At 37.1% G+C, this 17,040-nt stretch overlaps 1 protein-coding gene and 1 long non-coding RNA gene across 2 annotated transcripts; one reads left to right on the forward strand and one right to left on the reverse strand.

Moving 5' to 3' along the window:
* Positions 1-4,071: 4,071 nt before the first annotated feature.
* Positions 4,072-16,741, forward strand: LOC110115259 (probable beta-1,4-xylosyltransferase IRX14). The gene is made up of 3 exons (XM_020848450.2): positions 4,072-5,289; positions 5,378-5,935; positions 15,987-16,741. Exons 1-3 carry the CDS (start codon positions 4,517-4,519, stop codon positions 16,213-16,215), a joined length of 1,560 nt encoding a protein of 519 aa, XP_020704109.1. The 5' UTR covers positions 4,072-4,516; the 3' UTR covers positions 16,216-16,741.
* LOC114579922 lies at positions 9,887-11,330 on the reverse strand. The gene is made up of 2 exons (XR_003701169.1): positions 11,204-11,330; positions 9,887-10,492 (listed from the first exon to the last, which is right to left on the reverse strand). It is a non-coding gene; the product is annotated as an uncharacterized LOC114579922 (long non-coding RNA).
* Positions 16,742-17,040: the final 299 nt, after the last annotated feature.

Here is a 17,040-nt window from a genome sequence, read left to right on the forward strand (position 1 = left end):
AAATATTACACTCCTATCACCTATTATCTATTTTCACAATAAAATTACCACTCCGTTAACAGCGATGCTCACTTCATTTTCTCTTCCTTCCCGCCTCGGCTTTCCGCGGGAGATCAGGTTTTTTTCCCGCTGTAGCTGCTTTTTCCGAGCGTGTATCATCGTGATTTTTTTCCAGAATCCCTCTGTATTTGCTCTTCCACTGTAGCTGCTCTTCCACCGTAGCTGCTCTTCCACACGAGCTAGCTTTCCTTCCCGATCTGCTTTACTCGGTGAGATTTCTCTGCTTCTTTATTCCCGCAAAAAATGGTAATATTTTACTCTACCTGTAATGCGACCATGTGTTTTTGAATCATTTAACATGTTTTTGCTGAATCATTACCATGCGATCAAATTCACTTTGTGGCATTAGTAAAATATTTCCTATCTTATAGCATTACAGGTAGAGTAAAAAATTTCTATGTTTATCTCAAGTATACTGTGTTCTAAGTCAAAAAAACCATTAACATGTGGAGAACGATGAAGGAGTTAAAAGCAGTTAAAAGATTACCTGTAGCTCGCTAGAGAAAGATCTGCAGCCCGCGAGAGGAAGATCGGTGAAGATTTTCTGCTCGCAAGAGGAAGATCGGCGATGATCTGCAGCTCGCGAGAGAAGAGCCGCACAGCTCGCGAGAGAAAGAGACGGAGTGAGGTTTTATTTCAACGGAGTGGTAATTTTGTTGTGAAAATAGAGAATAGGTGGTAGGAGTGTAATATTTAAGAATTATGTGCTAAATATGTAATACACAAGTTATAAAGTGGTATGTATGTAAAAACATTATGGAACTTCTATTTTCAATTTTTTGATTCATTTGAAGTGGCATTACTTGTGAAAACTACGTTAGCTTCCAAAAGAATGTTAGTTAAATTTTCTGGCATAAATAGTGATCGATAGTAATAAAATTTTATATTACATGATATATATTATATTTTTTGTTATTAAAATCTGATAATTTTTTATGACATTTTTCATGCTGCTTCTTAAAATAAATTTTCAGTACAAAATTAAAAAATTATAGTTAAAAAAAACAGTAATAAAATCATCCCAAATAAAATGTCTATCTCACCCTCATAAAAAAATTTTTTTATGGGATTTCTATAATCATCAAGATATGCCTCCATTTAGAAAAAACTATGATTTCATTTTTATTTGATATATTTTTAGGTATTATAAATGTGACCCTCAACTTTTCAATTTCTTTTATGACTATCATTCAGTAATAATCATAAATTAACAAATCTTGATTTCTAGATACTCTAAATTCATATGATATTACAAATTTAATATTGGAATCTTAACATTCTAATATTAGTATCGCCTAGTTCTTAATTTATTTCATGACTTGCAAACAATATTTACTAGTTAGTCTCCCTAATCCCTATAGCTTTTTTAATCCACTTATGACTCTTAGTGCTTCTTTTTTAAAAATTTTTTGCCTCCAATAGCCTGTCTGCTCACTTTGTTTTGGTTTCATTAAACATCCCTTCATCTTTAGTATTCCATCTTCATAGTTTCATACAACAACAAAATTTATGAATGTATCACAAAAAAAAATTTTCAATGCCAATTCAAATCATAATTATTTGATGCAAATATTTATATCAATATTATAGGAATTTTGACTAGCATATTATTCGAAGTATTCATATTTATCAATATTTGAAATAATTTGATATCATCCTAGTTATAATTAGTAGTGGTTAAATATGGCTAATCAATAGCCTAAGTAAGCATAAATAAGCCTTCTAATCCTATAAATAGCCTGGTTATGGAGTATTAGAGCATCATGATTGTTGTGTCCTGAAATATTTGTGGTGATAGAGAGTGATATAGTTTAGCGTTTTAACTATGTACGAAGATCCAACACACAAAAAAATAAGAGAGTTTAGTTATAGCGTGTATAAGAGACATCATATCCGGTATTAGTTGGTAGCCGGGCAGAAGTCCGGCATCCTTCGGTAGCTGCATCCTTCGGTAGCTTGGTGGAAGTCTAGCGTCAGTTGGTGGCCAGACAGAAATCCGGAGTTAGTTGCTAGCCGTGCATAATTTCGGCATCAGTTGGTGGTTAAGCAGAATTTTGGTGTCAGTTGGTGGTTGGGAAGATGTTTGGCGTCATGTAGAAGTTCGACAAAGGTCCTACGACTGGCGAAGTCTAGTGATTGGCGGAAGTCCGACATCGGGTATAAATTTGGGGTCAGGTAGAAGTCCAGTGAAAGTCCGACGGGGGGCAGATGTCTGATGAAGGGTGGAAATTAGGCGTCGGGTAGAAAACTAGTGACAGGCGGAAGTCTGGCTTTGGGTAAAAAGTTCGACGATGGGAAGAAGTCCGACAATGGGCAGAAGTCCGGCGACGAGTGGAAGTCTAGCGACTGGTGGTAATTCGGCGACATATGTAAGTCTGAGAAGTCCAACGAAAGTACAACTCACAAAAGTCCGGCAACTTGTGAAAGTTTGGCAATAGTCAATAAACAAGCAAAACTCTGGAGACGGTAAGGAAGAACTCTAGTGGTGGTCGACGAATAGGTGGAAGTAGGACAATGGCTTGGAAGAACTTTCGGCGGTGGTCGATGGGTGGGAAGAAGTATGGCGGCGATCGACGGACTTGAGAAATTCCGGGAGTGGTCGACGGACTAGCGAAAGTCCGGTGGTGGTTGGGAAGAATTCTGGCGGCGGAAGTCCGACAGTGGTAATATTACTGATATATGATATTAGATAGCTCTTGTTATTATTTATTAAAATATTTAAATAATAATTTTTCTAATTTAAATTCTGGGGTATTACTGGTAGGGATGAACTCCGACGATGGTTAGCGAACTGGTGGAAGTCCAGCGGTGGTCGGGATGAACTCCGGCATTGGTTAGAGGCAAGCAAGCTCCCAAATTATTATCTTCTCCTCCTCTTTTCCTCCTCATTTCATGTGAAGAATGAAGGTTCATTTATAATTTTTTGAGAGTGACATGGCTTATAAAAATTGGGAGAATCAAGGTCAAGATGGGAGTGGTTGAATGGACATTCGATATTGATCTCATTGATCATGAACCATTTATTGATCATTCGAATGTCTTAACTATATCAAAAATTTGTGATCTTGATCTCGTCAGATTCTTCGCATCGAGCCGCTCGATTCGACTATAAGGATGCCTTGTTTGGAATTCGTTTGGCGATTCAAATTATGCTTTGAACCCTCCAAACATGCTTTTGACCCTTGCTTTGGGCTTATTTGGGCTCAAATTAGACTGATTTTGGTGTCTTTAGGTTCTTCTTTCCAAGACGTTAAGTTTGACTATAAGTTTGCTAAAATCAAAGTTTGGATGATCCCGATTTAATTTTGGAAGTTTTTAACTTACTTTTGCTTCAAGATTAGTGCCCGACCAAGACGATTTTTGATGACATCAATTTTATATTGACAATCTATTATCTTTATGAATAAAATTTAATTTCATTAAGAACAAATAATGCAAATAAAATAGATATAAATTTATGAAATAATTAATATGCTAAAACTATATAAATGTCATATCATATCAATATGATTATTGTAATCATTATGAATAACAACAAGTGAAGCATATAATAAACATTAAAGAATACACTCATAACAAAGATGGATTAATTTATTCATTAATCAATAAAAAGTCACATAATAGAGAACATACACTATTCATCATGCTAATCATTATGTTTAGTTGTCTCTTTTCAGCACTTGGTATTCACACTTCTCATTTTGATGTATTGGTTAGAAGATTAAGTTATCAATTAAAAGGTATTGAGTTTGAGTTTTATGTATGCGATATCTATATGAATATATCTTAATTAACCAAAATATTAAAAAATAAAAAAGCACGAGTTGTTCCATAAAACTTAAATAAAAAAAATAAAATCAAACATGAATTCATAGTAAATACAATTAAATTTGCTATATTTATTATTTCATACATTAATAATTCTGATCTTAAAGTTGAAGCAATATAATTAGTAATTACAACTCGGCCCGACCAAAGCGTCCAATCGGCCCGACAATCTCGCGCTCCTATTTCCCTCTGAGCAGCACCAAGAACCTCGCCTCGCCCTTTTGTATCACTAGCTGTTCACTACCTCATCGTCTCGATCTGGTTGTTGTAACTTGTAAGTCAATCCTCTGCCCGTCTTCTTCATGATCTCTCCTATCTCGTATTTCAGTTTCCCTGTCTTTCTTCATCGTCATCTCTCTCTCTCTCTCTCTCTCTCTCTCTCTCTCTCTGATACACCCACACACCAAACGAAAATTCCATTTGCTTGATTAGCTTCTTATAAAAGATATCTCCGACACATTCATCGGGTTCTTAAACTATACTCCACCCTCTCTCACCCGCCCCTCCGACCTACCGCTCACCTTCTCCTTCTCCTCTCCCCTTTCTTTTTTCCAACCACTGCCCCTTTTAGGCTTTTAATCCATCAATCTCAACAGCAACCCGTTTCTCTTCTATCCGAGCAACAGAGATGAAGCCATCGCTGCTGCAGCAGATCCACAACACCCGCCGGAGCAACAGCCTTCGATCATCATCATCCCCGCAGGATGGCGGCAGCGGAGCCGCCGAAGCCGCCTTTCGCTCCCCCGCTGGCGCCTTCTGGCTCCTCCTTCATGCTCTCTGCTGCCTCATCAGCCTTATCCTCGGCTTCCGCTTCTCCCGCCTTGTCTTTTTCATCATTTTCTCTTCCACGGTCACTAATATCTACACCAACTCCCCTGTATTCAGCGCCACGACGACAACGACTACCACGACGACCACGACGACCACCACCACCCACACCGAAACCTTAACCCTACCCTTGCCGCCACCGGCCGCTGATATTCTGGCGCCGAACCGCACCAGGAGCCGCGTGGTGGTCGGCCGTCACGGGATCCGGATCCGGCCATGGCCGCACCCCAACCCGGCCGAGGTGATGCGTGCGCACCACATCATGGAGCGGGTGCAGCGGGAGCAGAGGATTCAGTACGGCGTTAAGGAATCCCGCCCCATCATCGTTGTTACACCGACTTACGTCCGCACCTTTCAGGCGCTACATCTCACAGGCATCACCCACTCTCTTATGCTTCTTCCTTACAATCTGACCTGGATAGTGGTCGAAGCCGGTGGTGTTACAAACGAGACCGCCGGAATTCTAGAAAGATCCCGTCTCCCGTTCCTCCACATCCCCTTTATCGAGAAAATCCCTCTTCGTTGGACCGACCGACACCGGATGGAAGCCCGCATGCGCCTCCATGCCCTCAGGTCCCGATCTCGTTGTCCTGATTTAACACTTGTTATTTAGTTATTGGTTTTGAATGGCAGATCTGATGAAGCTTTTGCAATTGAGCAGGTTGGTGAAAGAGCGGATGTTGGATGGGATTGTAGTGTTTGCCGATGATAGCAATATGCATAGCATGGAGTTGTTTGATGAAGTCCAGAAGGTGAAGTGGGTGGGGGCGCTTTCTGTCGGAATTCTTGCACATTCAGGCAATTCCAAGCCGATGTCTGATAAAGAGCCAACTGAGGAGGAGAAGCAGAATGCTCCGTTGCCTATTCAGGGTCCGGCTTGTAACTCCTCTGGTCACTTGATCGGCTGGCATACCTTCAATTCTTTACCATATGCGGATAAGAGTGCGACCCTTGTAGGCGAGATAGGAACTGTGCTGCCCATGAAGCTGGAATGGTCTGGGTTTGTGTTGAACTCTAGGGTGCTCTGGGAAGACGTTGAGAGTAAGCCGGATTGGTTCAGGAATCTGGATGATGTGGGGAAGGATGGGGAGGAGATTGAGAGTCCGTTGGCTTTGCTCAAGGATCCATCTTTTATTGAGCCGCTGGGGAACTGTGGGAAGAAGGTGCTTCTATGGTGGCTCCGTGCTGAAGCCAGAGCGGACAGCAAGTTTCCCCCTGGGTAAGTGATTCTGACCTGGAAATATTTTTGAAGGATTTTGTGTATCGGCTGTTCTTTGATTTACTCTACTAGGATTTCCAATGGTCTTTTTTCCAACTTCAGCTACTATTTTTTCGCTACTATTTTTTCTAATATTTAAATCGGTGAATTAGGAGGCCCTAAATAGTTGGGATAAGGCTAATGATAATTTTGCTTAAATTAGTGAATTCTCTCAACATGATTGTTCAGTGCGACTTATACGATGAATTAGGTGGCCCTAAATAGTTGGGATAAGAACAATTGTGTTAACGATTACTTAAATTAGTGAATTATCTCAACATGATTGATCACTGTGAATGCTACTACAGTCTATATTTATGCTGAAATGAATTTCATGCAATCCATTGATGTTTGAAAGGGTTAATTTACCAAATACCAATATTTTGTTGTCTTTTATGTGAAATTTCTTACTAAATTTAAGGCCGTGACGCAAAAAATGTGAAACAGGGTATACTTAGAAAATATTTCGGGATAGATATTATAATGATGCGATAGAACGTCGAATACAGGCGCAGTGAATATTACAAATGCTTACCCATCTATAGCATACGGACGCACTTACAAATTATACATATTTATTTCATATATACATGCATAAGTTTATAATTTTATACTTGAAACTACAAAGTAGGTGTTAACTAGAAAAAGAAATTGTAATAGCTATGAATACCCATACATAAGCATATACATGCACATATAGACATTTAGAAAATACGTTACTACATTTGCTTCTCCCTATTCTATGGAAAAATATACTAAATAGGGGTGACAAAGGAGAGTCAGAGAAAGATATTTCAATCAGAGACTAAAAATAAGGGAGCTGTATCAATGAAACTTCGCGAGCTATTGGTTACTAATGCTTCCTTGAGAAAGGAGATATGAAACCAATTATATATATATATATATATATATATATATATATATATATATATATATAATGCAATATTCAATTTTAATAACTCGGTCATTCATCTTAATCCATATCACGAAAGACTGCAGTATGCCAAACTTCATAAAATTTGACCACGATTTGGCCTTTTATCAATCATCTAAATGTAAAATCCTGATAGATGACCTAGATAGTGGATAAATTATTAATTAATTTTATGATATATGAGTACTCAAATTAAATGATTTTTTTTTTCAGTCTATAATGTAATATTTAGAATATTTTCAATGATTTGGATTTCTAAAAAATAAATATTAAGTCCTACTTCAGCAAGGGGTATTGTAGGCTTTGCTTTGTTATATATTAAGTTTGATTAACAGTTAAACATTAATAAAACACGATGAAATTAGTTCACAAGTGTTATTCTTAGGTTTTAGATCAAAAGTAGTTTTCTGTCTTACTGCTAAAGCTGATAGCACCAACAAATAATTTTATAAAAAATGAAACACTTCCATATAAAAGAATGATATTTGATATATTATCAAAAAATTATCTTGATCGAGCATGAATCTTGAGGAAAATTTAAATTGAAAACTTTCAAAATTAAATATGGAGCCATTCGAACTCTGATTTCTACAAACTTATTGTCAAATTGAACACCTCAAGGAGACTAATGCAACGCTCCAATCTGAGCCCAAATGAGTCCAAATCAAGGGCTCAAAGCAAATTTAGACAGTTCAAAGCATAATTTGGATGACTAAATGATATTCAAATGTGACATGCTTATAGTCAATTTGAGCGGCTCGACGAGACGAATCCAACGAGCTGAAGATCGCCGAATTCTGATATCATTAAGACACTCAAATGCTCGATAAATGGTCCATGATCAAGGGAATTGATATTGGCCGATCATCAAAACTCTCATAATATGCCATTGATTTTCTCTCTATTTACTAGTCATGCCACTCCCATAAAACTATAAATAGGCCTCTCATTTTTCATTGAAGGAGGGAGGAAGGAAGATAATGAAGAGAAGAGAGGAAGAGAAGAGAGGAAGAGAAATCTAGGAGCTCTCTTGACACTAAACTTCTCCTCGACCACTGCCAGGCCACATAATGGGGCCAGACTTCCATCCGACCACTGACCGTCGCCGGACTTCCGCTCGGCCACCGACTGTTGTTGGACTTCTGCCTTGCCGCTGATCGTCGTCGAACTTTCGTCTGGCCACCGATCGTCGCTAGACTTCTACCCGACAGCCGTCGGACTTCCGTTCTATCACCATCGGACTTCTGCCCGACTGTCATCATTGTAAATTCACACGAAGTTCAACCCACTTTATGGACTACTCTAAATTGATAGTCCTCAAGTTTAGGGATGGGTCAATCTTTGTAACATATTCAAACAACAGTAGAATCGTTACAACTGGGAGTGACCCCATGGGTTTTTCCTTTTGCTGAGTTTCCCACATAAAATCTTGGTGTTTTAAGTTTTATGTTTGTGTGTTGGATATCCGTGCAACGTCAGGACGAAAAATTCTCTTACATTACCGACGCAAATATTTAGCCTGCAACAAATTATATGTATACCTTTTAAAGTCTATATTCTTTGGTTATCCTATTTTTTTATTATATGACTCATAGATTTAATTTAGGAATACTTATCTTGCATATCTCTTTTGTTCGTAAATATTGTAATCATTTCTCTAATCATTTGGAATCTTCATAGCCTTTAAAGTTTTATTGAAAGAATTGCTAATCAAATCATTGCAATATCTCCCACCCATAACTATTCTGGATCCATTGCTTTACCTTCATGCATCTTCTTCAAAGTTAAGTTATTGTCACTTTTTTAACAAAAGATTTGGAAATCTATTTACAAAGCTCAGTAGGTATTTTAAACCAAATATCTACTGAAAGGGACAAACTTGATAAAAATAATTATTCTTATATGCATAAATCCTTTATATTAAACCGAACAACCTGGTGATTTTATTTCCATCTGTAGCTTTATCTCGTTCCACTGGAAACTACTTTCGCAGGCTATTCTGAATCAGACTTTGGCTTTTTATTCTGATAGACTTTGTGCTAGTATGCAATTGGTGACTTAGACATTAGATATTTCGATACAGAGTTTGAAAAAATAAGTTGTTATGTATGGTACTATTCAGTTTTTTTATCATTAAAATCAAAACGTACGAAGAGCTAGTAAAGGAGATACTATAAAACTAGTTTCAAAATTAAACTATTAACTCTACTGACGGTATAATTTCAGTTAAAACAAATGGCCGATGATGTGAAGTAAAATTGTCAGCTTCCAAGTTCTAATTTATGCGCTTACTTGAGTAGAACATTCCTTATAAATCAACAATGATATTAATTTTCCCAAGAAACCTTATGGTTATGTGCATATTGAAAGAGTTTGCACTATTTTTAATGTTCTTCAGATATTTCTTAGTAAGATTACTTTTTTATTTATGGATATGTTCGTTTGGTTTAATCACATTGGATAGAACCTGAACGGTTAAGCTATTGTTGCTTTGATGTGGATGAATTCTCAAAAACGTCTGATTCACCCCCCAGCATTTATTAAACTCACTACCCTTAATGAATCTAACAAATCAAGGTATGCAGTTAATTTTTACAAATTTTGACGTTGATTTTTTTTATTATTGTTTGAGTGCTACTCACTTCTTTGATTAAAAAATATTTTTAAGTGCTAAACTACCAAGTTTTCATATTGAGTGGTTAGTAGGATTATAGGTTACTTTTTCTAAACGATTAATAGTTCTATTTGCCTTTTTTCTGTGAGTTGACATTATTAAAACTCGTATGGGGAAGAGCTTAGAAACCACGTGCACGTTGGCGTAAGTTGGCTGTGAAATCTATGTTGTGGATCAGGCAAATTGTGATGTGATGCATACATGCGATGGAGTTACTTTAAGAAATTAAGGAGAGCAATTTTAACAAAATAATCCAAAATAAAATTATCACTTATAGCAAAAGATTGATCCTTGGAGTTCTCAGTTTTTAACTTGCTTAGGCAAAGAAGAGCGCAATCAATCAACCAAACAATTCAAGAATACACAAAGAATAATTGTAAAACTACGACAATAAACAAGAGTCCACGATTTAATAATGAGAATTTTCACCTTTGGAGTCCATACGCTCAACTAGTCTAGGCTTTAGCGGAAGAAGAGTCTCCACATTAGAACCGAGGTCACTCCGAGGAAGAAGGTACCTAAGATCGTCGTTCTTGGATAGGTGGCCGGAGTATGGAATTCTGGACATCGATTGGGGCCTCCCGGGTGAGGGTGTGGTGCAAGGAATCCTGCAGAATTGTTGGACAGCAACTACGACGTCATCCCGGACAATTATGCTTGCTGAATTTGATACTAGTGGACAGTGGGCTGCAATGGTGATCTCTCCAATTCACTGGACAGCATTTGTAATGGCAGAAAACCTGTAATAGCCCTTGGAGGGCTTCGGGACAGCAACCGGGGTGACTTCAGGCCACAGAGCAGTGAGAAAACTGGGTTGGTTCTTCTTGGCAGCAAGCTGAGAAGGGGAACACCAGCAAATTGGATATCTGGGACAGATGGAACGTGGAGCTCTTGTGCAGGAGTTTGGTGGCTGCATGAGGCGTTTGGGAAATTTTCATTGGGACTTTTGATGGGAATTAACTGGGTGAACAATAGGGAAGGGAACGGGTGGGGCTAAGCAAGAATTAGATTGGGAAATCTGAAATTTCCTAATTTTAATTTGGACTTTGTAATTTCAAATTTTTTGAAATTTGAAATTTAGGCTTAGGAGGGAAATTAGGGAAATTAAATTGAGAACTAAAATTAATACCATGAGGAGCCAGCGGTTTTTGGAGAAAATTAGGGATTAATGGGATAGGAGTTAATAACAAAGGAGGGAATTTGGGGCTCTATGCATGGCCGGCCATATGAAAAATTAATGGTTGGAAATTAAAAGCAAGTGGGGCCCACTTACTAGTCTAGTAATTAAATAAATCTGAATGTATTTTCAGTTTTCTGAGATAAAATGTTGCCAGGCTTGAAGAGTTATCAATTAGAAGGAATTTGAATTGAACCTCATGAAGCCACTTGGAATTTCAATCTTTGAAATTTGAATGAGGGGAGGAGGGAAACCGGCGGCCAATCCCAGGAACTGGGCTAGGGACGGGATGGGGAAACCTGCCGGGAGCAGCTGACAGGGAGGGATGGCAGTCAGGCCAATCCAGTGGGGGCGACGGCAAGGAAATAGGGGAGGAAGAGGGAGTCGGCGGGGTGGGGAAGAAAAGGAGGGCTTGAAGAAAACGTAATTGCCGGATTTACTAACCTTGCACCACGCCACCGGTAGAACTCACAAAGAGATCTCCGGCAAACTCCTCTTCAAGAACTCACAAAGAGATCTTTAGAGGCTTCATGAACTCACAAAGAGAATCATCAAAATAAAATTTTCATTTATAAAAAACTAACTATTACAAGAGAATGGCCATATAAATAGGCCTCACCATGACAAAGAAAAATAAAAAGACTAAAATGTCCCTTGGGCTACAATAGCTACCAAATACCCATAAGGGCAAAAACGGAAAAACATAAAATAAAAATAAACTACTACATAAAATGATGAAAATACAGATCATGATCGTGGCCGTCGATCTCCGGTATCTCCAGAAGGTACATGTGTCGAAATCGCTGCCAATGTCCCCATCAAATTGTTTTCTTTATTGTCTTAAATTTATGTTGGTCCAAGTAGTTTATACCTTACTAGTCACTACTTTGTAGAAATGGTCATCGTGTCTTATAGAAAATATATCATGAACCGACATTGTATTGATTTGTCTTTTTTTAGGTGACGTGTCTCATTTTATATAGACGCACTGCATATGCTGGCTGGTTATTTTTGGTTATGAAATCACAATGAAATGTTATTTTAAAGCATATTAATGGAAAAATGAAATATAAAATATTCGTATGAAATGATTATAATATTTGATTTAAAGAATTAGATTGGTAGTTCTATCTTACTTTAAATCCACTTTTCTTTATTTGGTGGCTTTATGGTAAATTGGCTGTTAGGTTATCTAAGCTACTTTACCAATTACCACTCTATTCTTCCTTTTTTATAATCACTGTCCTCTTCATGATGCTAATCATCTACATTAATAATTTCATGTTTCCGTCTCCTGTCATTGCATTGTTACACATTCATGCATATCACAGAATTATCTTTGCTGCTTGAATCTTGCCATTTAACTCATGCCATGCATAAATGTGATGACAAATCTCTTGTTTATATTTCTTAACTATTGTCAAAGGTGAGCTAGATGCTCATTTTGGTGAGGCCATAATGCGTCACATAACTGCCCCATATTTGCCATAACTACCAGACACATAGGCTAGCGCCTTGCATTAATTACCCAAATAATAAGTTGAGTTCATTTCCTTGATTGGGGAGATAAATGCTAATACTTCAAATGATTATTATGAGTATGTTATTATAATTTGACATTGAGTGATGTGAAAAGGGCATTAATAGTTTGGGAAATGAGAAAAGGAGTAAAATGATATTAAAATAGTCGTCAATTATATTAAAGGACCATTTTGGTCCCTCAACTCCTTAAAGAGGAATTAAAATAGTCCCACTATGGGACTATTTTGAGACTATTTTGATTCTTCTTTAAGGATTTAAGGGACCAAAATAGTCCTTTAATATACTTGAGAACTATTTTGGTCATTCATAAAGAGTCAATGGACCATTTTAATTCATTTCCCTTTGGGAAATTGTCAATCAGACTCTTCCGAGGGTTATGTTAATTATGTAGAAAAAAATGGGTATGATAAGGCAATCTTGGAGTGATTTATGCAATCTAATATGGCAGACACAGTATTTTCTAGTTTTATTCCTAAAATACAAATATTTATAATTGTTGGATTTAATTGTGTATGTAGATGACAATTGACCTTACTAGCAAACATTCTCAAGAGATAAGAATCTAAGAACTTAGAGCGAGCATGAGAAAGAAAGGAAAATATTCGGAGAATTTAAGGAAATCTCAAAGAAAAAAAAGATAGAATATATCAATAATGCTCCCAAAAGATCCGAAATACATCTCTTCATCTTTTATTAGAATATGATGTCTATAGGAAAAAATGCATAAAAAAGTACATTAATTTTGGCCCATTGTGGACCGAACATGACACGTGTTGCGGCTTATTAGGCACCCATGTGGCTCTTTGTTTTGGCTCAGTTCTCGGTCTTAAGACGAGTCTTCAAGGATGAGTAAGCAAGGAGAATTTTTGAAGCGGGCTGGTGAGTTGATAAGGTGAGTCCTCTGGGCATGCTGACAAGTCTATTGGTACAATTATGAGGCCATTAAATGTGAAGGGTGAGTTCCTTTGTATTATGAAAATTGTGAGCTTAGAGCTAGCTAAGTCCAAAGGATCATACCATTGATCTCTTGAGATGCTCCTTCATTGAAGATGTGTTAAAGTGCTGATAGTGTCTTGTCTTTAGGCGAGGGCAAGTAGCATTGGGGTGTTTTTCCTCGCTGAAGATAAAAGATTTTAGGAGTTTGAATGGACCTTTATGGCTCCTTATAGCTTTTTTTTAAGACCACTCTTTGACTTGTCTTGTTCTAGGAGAGTCACATCCTTTGGTTGGCGTGTGTCCATGGAGGGCGAAGTGACTGTTCTAGCTGAGCTCTTATCACTAGAACCTATTAGGTCTGGGTTTTTCAATTTGAATTTATTAGGTACCTGCAAAAGCTCTACATGGACATGTACAAGTATATAATAACTATACTACTTGATTACACAGATTATACAACCTTAATAATATAACAATAATTATGGCATCAAATGTCTTCCTTCAAATTGATATTGCTTTTTCAAGAAGCATCAATATGTCTTATGAGGAGCTGATGATTGTCGTGTTTTGGACTTCGGAAGTATGACAACAATCAAAAAATTTGTTGAAGATGTGATACATATTAATAATATGATTGCCAAAAGCTTTACAACTTGAATGAAAATAAAAAAAAAATTAGAAAATTAGAAAATCATAATTTTAATACAAGTATCTTTTTAGTGGTTTTCTCAACTTGTTTTGATCTATACACATTTATTTGCAGGTCCGCCTCTTGTATACTTGTATACTTGGGCTGACACTTGGCTAAGGGCCGGCTGGACCGGTCTAACATATTACACATCGTCATCTTTGGTGTTAACATAATTCTTTGGGGTCAAATTCATGAATCATTCTCTTCCATTCATTCTTTTTGAGTGTTGCATGAAGTTATGATTTGATTTTCTAAAGTCCCGCTCAATATCCTGCCAAGTAAGTTTTGAATAGGGCTGCAAATGAACCGAGCGTTCGACGAGCTACTCGTGGCTAGGCTCGATAAGGGCTCGTTCATGTTCGTTTGATAAGATAAATGAACAAGCTTGAACAACTTTGACAATACTCGATAGCTAAATAAACAAGCTTGAACACCCTGACGTTCGGCTCGATAAGGGCTCGTTCATGTTCGTTTGATAAGGTAAATGAACAAGCTTGAACAATTTTGACAATACTCGATAACTAAATAAATAAGATCGTTTAGAGCTCGTGAACATGTTCGTTAAGAAACTCGATTATGTCTTATTTAATTAAAAAGAATTTTTAACTATTAACTAAAAAGATATTTAACATTTATAACTAAGCTCGTTTATATTACTACTTTACTAATAATATATTTATTATTATTTAACTATTATACCGTTATTTAATTAATAAGATATTTATATGTATATATATATATATATATATGTTACTATTTTAAAATTTTAACCCCTTGCCCCCTCACCCGCCTCTCTCTTTCTCTCTCTCTTAATTTTTCTATTTTAATTAATGCCCGCCTGATGCCTCTCTCTCTCTCTCTCTTCTCTGTGGCTTAAAGGAAAAAAAACTGTAGGGGAGGCTTTAGTCCCACACTGCCTGAAGTAAAAAAATTTCTCTAGATAAAAGCAAATAGAACTGCAACTCATTTGAAGTGTAATGTGTAGGAGGCGGGCGGTCCATCTCGTTCTATGTTGTATTTCTTCTAGCTAGCTAGCCGACTTAAAATAAATTAATTTATTTTGATAATTACGGTCAGCTCAGCTGGCTCGTTCACGAGCCGCTCGATAAGTGTGAAACGAACCAAACTCGAATACGAACCGAACTGAGCTCGAACATGGAAGTTTTAAACGAGCTCGAACACGAACAACTGGCCAAGAAACTCGACGAGCTTCGAGCCGAGCTTGAGCTTGATTCGGACAGATGAACCCGAACTCGAATGGGCCAAAGCTCGGCTCGGCTCGGATCGTTTTGCAGCCCTAGTTTTGAACTTCCCTATATAATCCATCCACACTAATTTCATCCATTCGCTTATTTTCATAAAGTACACCATTGCCATCTTTCCTCTAACACAATTATTTTTCATTTCTTATTCTATCATCTACCACACTTGCCACAATATCAGCTGGGCTCATTGTTTTTCTATTCTGTTGGTCAATCTTACATTCTGCAATTGGTTTACAACCATATAAGACCCTTCACAATCTCCTTGGCATCATGTTTTTCTGTTCTTGTTCGAATTTGTTATAATTATGACCGATTGAATTGCTTCTTCCTTTGCTATAACCAAAACTGTGAGATTGAATTTGTTATGATTTGCTAGAAAGACAGTTATTTTGTGATCCTTGAAAGCAGCTGATTGTGTTAAACTCTTTAAGTTTTTTGTTCTCTTTCTATGCACCATTCCATGAAACTCAATGATACTTGCTGCTATTCGCTTTGTACATCATTTTGATGTATCAAGCTTGACTCTCACTAAAAAAAAATACAACAACAACAACATCAAGCCTTTGTCCCACTACGTGGGGTTGGCTACATGAATCCTTTTTTCGCCATTAAAGAATTCATGTCATAATTACTTGACAAATTTTACGCTAGCTGTCGACCACCTAACGCAACCCACCTCTTCCTTCTGAACATTATTTCCTTCGATTTTCTTTTTGTTCAAGGGATCCAGCAAAAACATACCTGTTTATATGTATATTTTTATCATCTGAGCAACACGTATTGATGCATGTAGATGGATCATCGATCCTCCTCTGGAGATCATTGTCCCTGCAAAGAGAACTCCATGGCCAGAGATTCCCCCAGTCCTTCCCCATGAGACTGTCTCCAGCATCCAAGAACATACAGAAAAACAGTCCACGAGGTCCGGTAGATCTTCCAGACCGAGACGAGCTTCTCGCAGCAAGAAGAAGCATGACCCTCTTGCTCAGATTTCTGTAGCGGCCCAAAAGCAACAAAACTGAGGCTACAAAGATCCATCTGTACAGGCATACTTCTGTTACTCTACACTATTCTACTACAATATCAATAGCTTTGCTTGGCTTGCCTTTCATTGTTGCAGCTCTACCGAATCCTTAAGGCTTCATTTGGGACCGTTTTTTTCCTGCTTCTTGAAGCAGCTTTATAGTATAAAAATTAAATTTTTTGTACTAAAAAACTGCTTCAAGAAGCAGTAAAAAAAGCCGAAGTTGCCCAATTTTACTGCTTATTGCGCAGAAGAAACGCTATTGATTTGAGGAGTTCTAGGCTTTTCACAAAATTCAAGCTGCTGTGGATGTTTCTCTGAAGATTTTTTCTGCAAGATGAACGAGTAGTTTTCATAAGCGTTTGGTTATTAGGTCTGATATTATAGTATTTGATCTTGCAGTATTCTATTATTCATTGACTTGTATTCCTACAAAGATACTTGTTGCCATACAAGTTGTGTGTCAGACTTGCATCAGTCCACATTATTTATCTGATTAATTTTATAGATTTGCTTCCTATTCATTGCAATGAAGCCTGGAAGAATTTCTCTACTTTCCATGTTTAGTATTACGCTATGTTTTAGCATACTATATCAGGTCATTTAAAACTCCCTTCTTTAGAAAATAATTGCGTCTAAAATAAGTGTGCAGTCTACATGTCAAATATGTTGAATATAAAATTGCATCATAAATGTTTTATATAAAATGAAATAACACAAATAACCATGCTGATGAAAATTTATAGGAAAAAAATCAATAGAAATTAAAAATAAACCAAAAAACAAAATCTTATACTATTGATTTTAGAGTTATTTTGATTAA

This window comes from Dendrobium catenatum, unplaced genomic scaffold (assembly GCF_001605985.2).
Source record: "Dendrobium catenatum unplaced genomic scaffold, ASM160598v2 fragScaff_scaffold_72, whole genome shotgun sequence".
In the NCBI taxonomy this organism is placed as follows: Eukaryota; Viridiplantae; Streptophyta; class Magnoliopsida; order Asparagales; family Orchidaceae; genus Dendrobium; species Dendrobium catenatum.

What these genes read in the sequence shown, in the direction of transcription:
- LOC110115259 (XM_020848450.2), top strand. Translation starts at nt 4,517, where the DNA reads ATGAAGCCATCGCTGCTGCAGCAGATCCACAACACCCGCCGGAGCAAC. An exon ending in ATGCGCCTCCATGCCCTCAG is followed by an intron (nt 5,290 to 5,377) that starts GTCCCGATCTCG and finishes GCAATTGAGCAG; the next exon opens with GTTGGTGAAAGAGCGGATGT. An exon ending in GACAGCAAGTTTCCCCCTGG is followed by an intron (nt 5,936 to 15,986) that starts GTAAGTGATTCT and finishes TGATGCATGTAG; the next exon opens with ATGGATCATCGATCCTCCTC.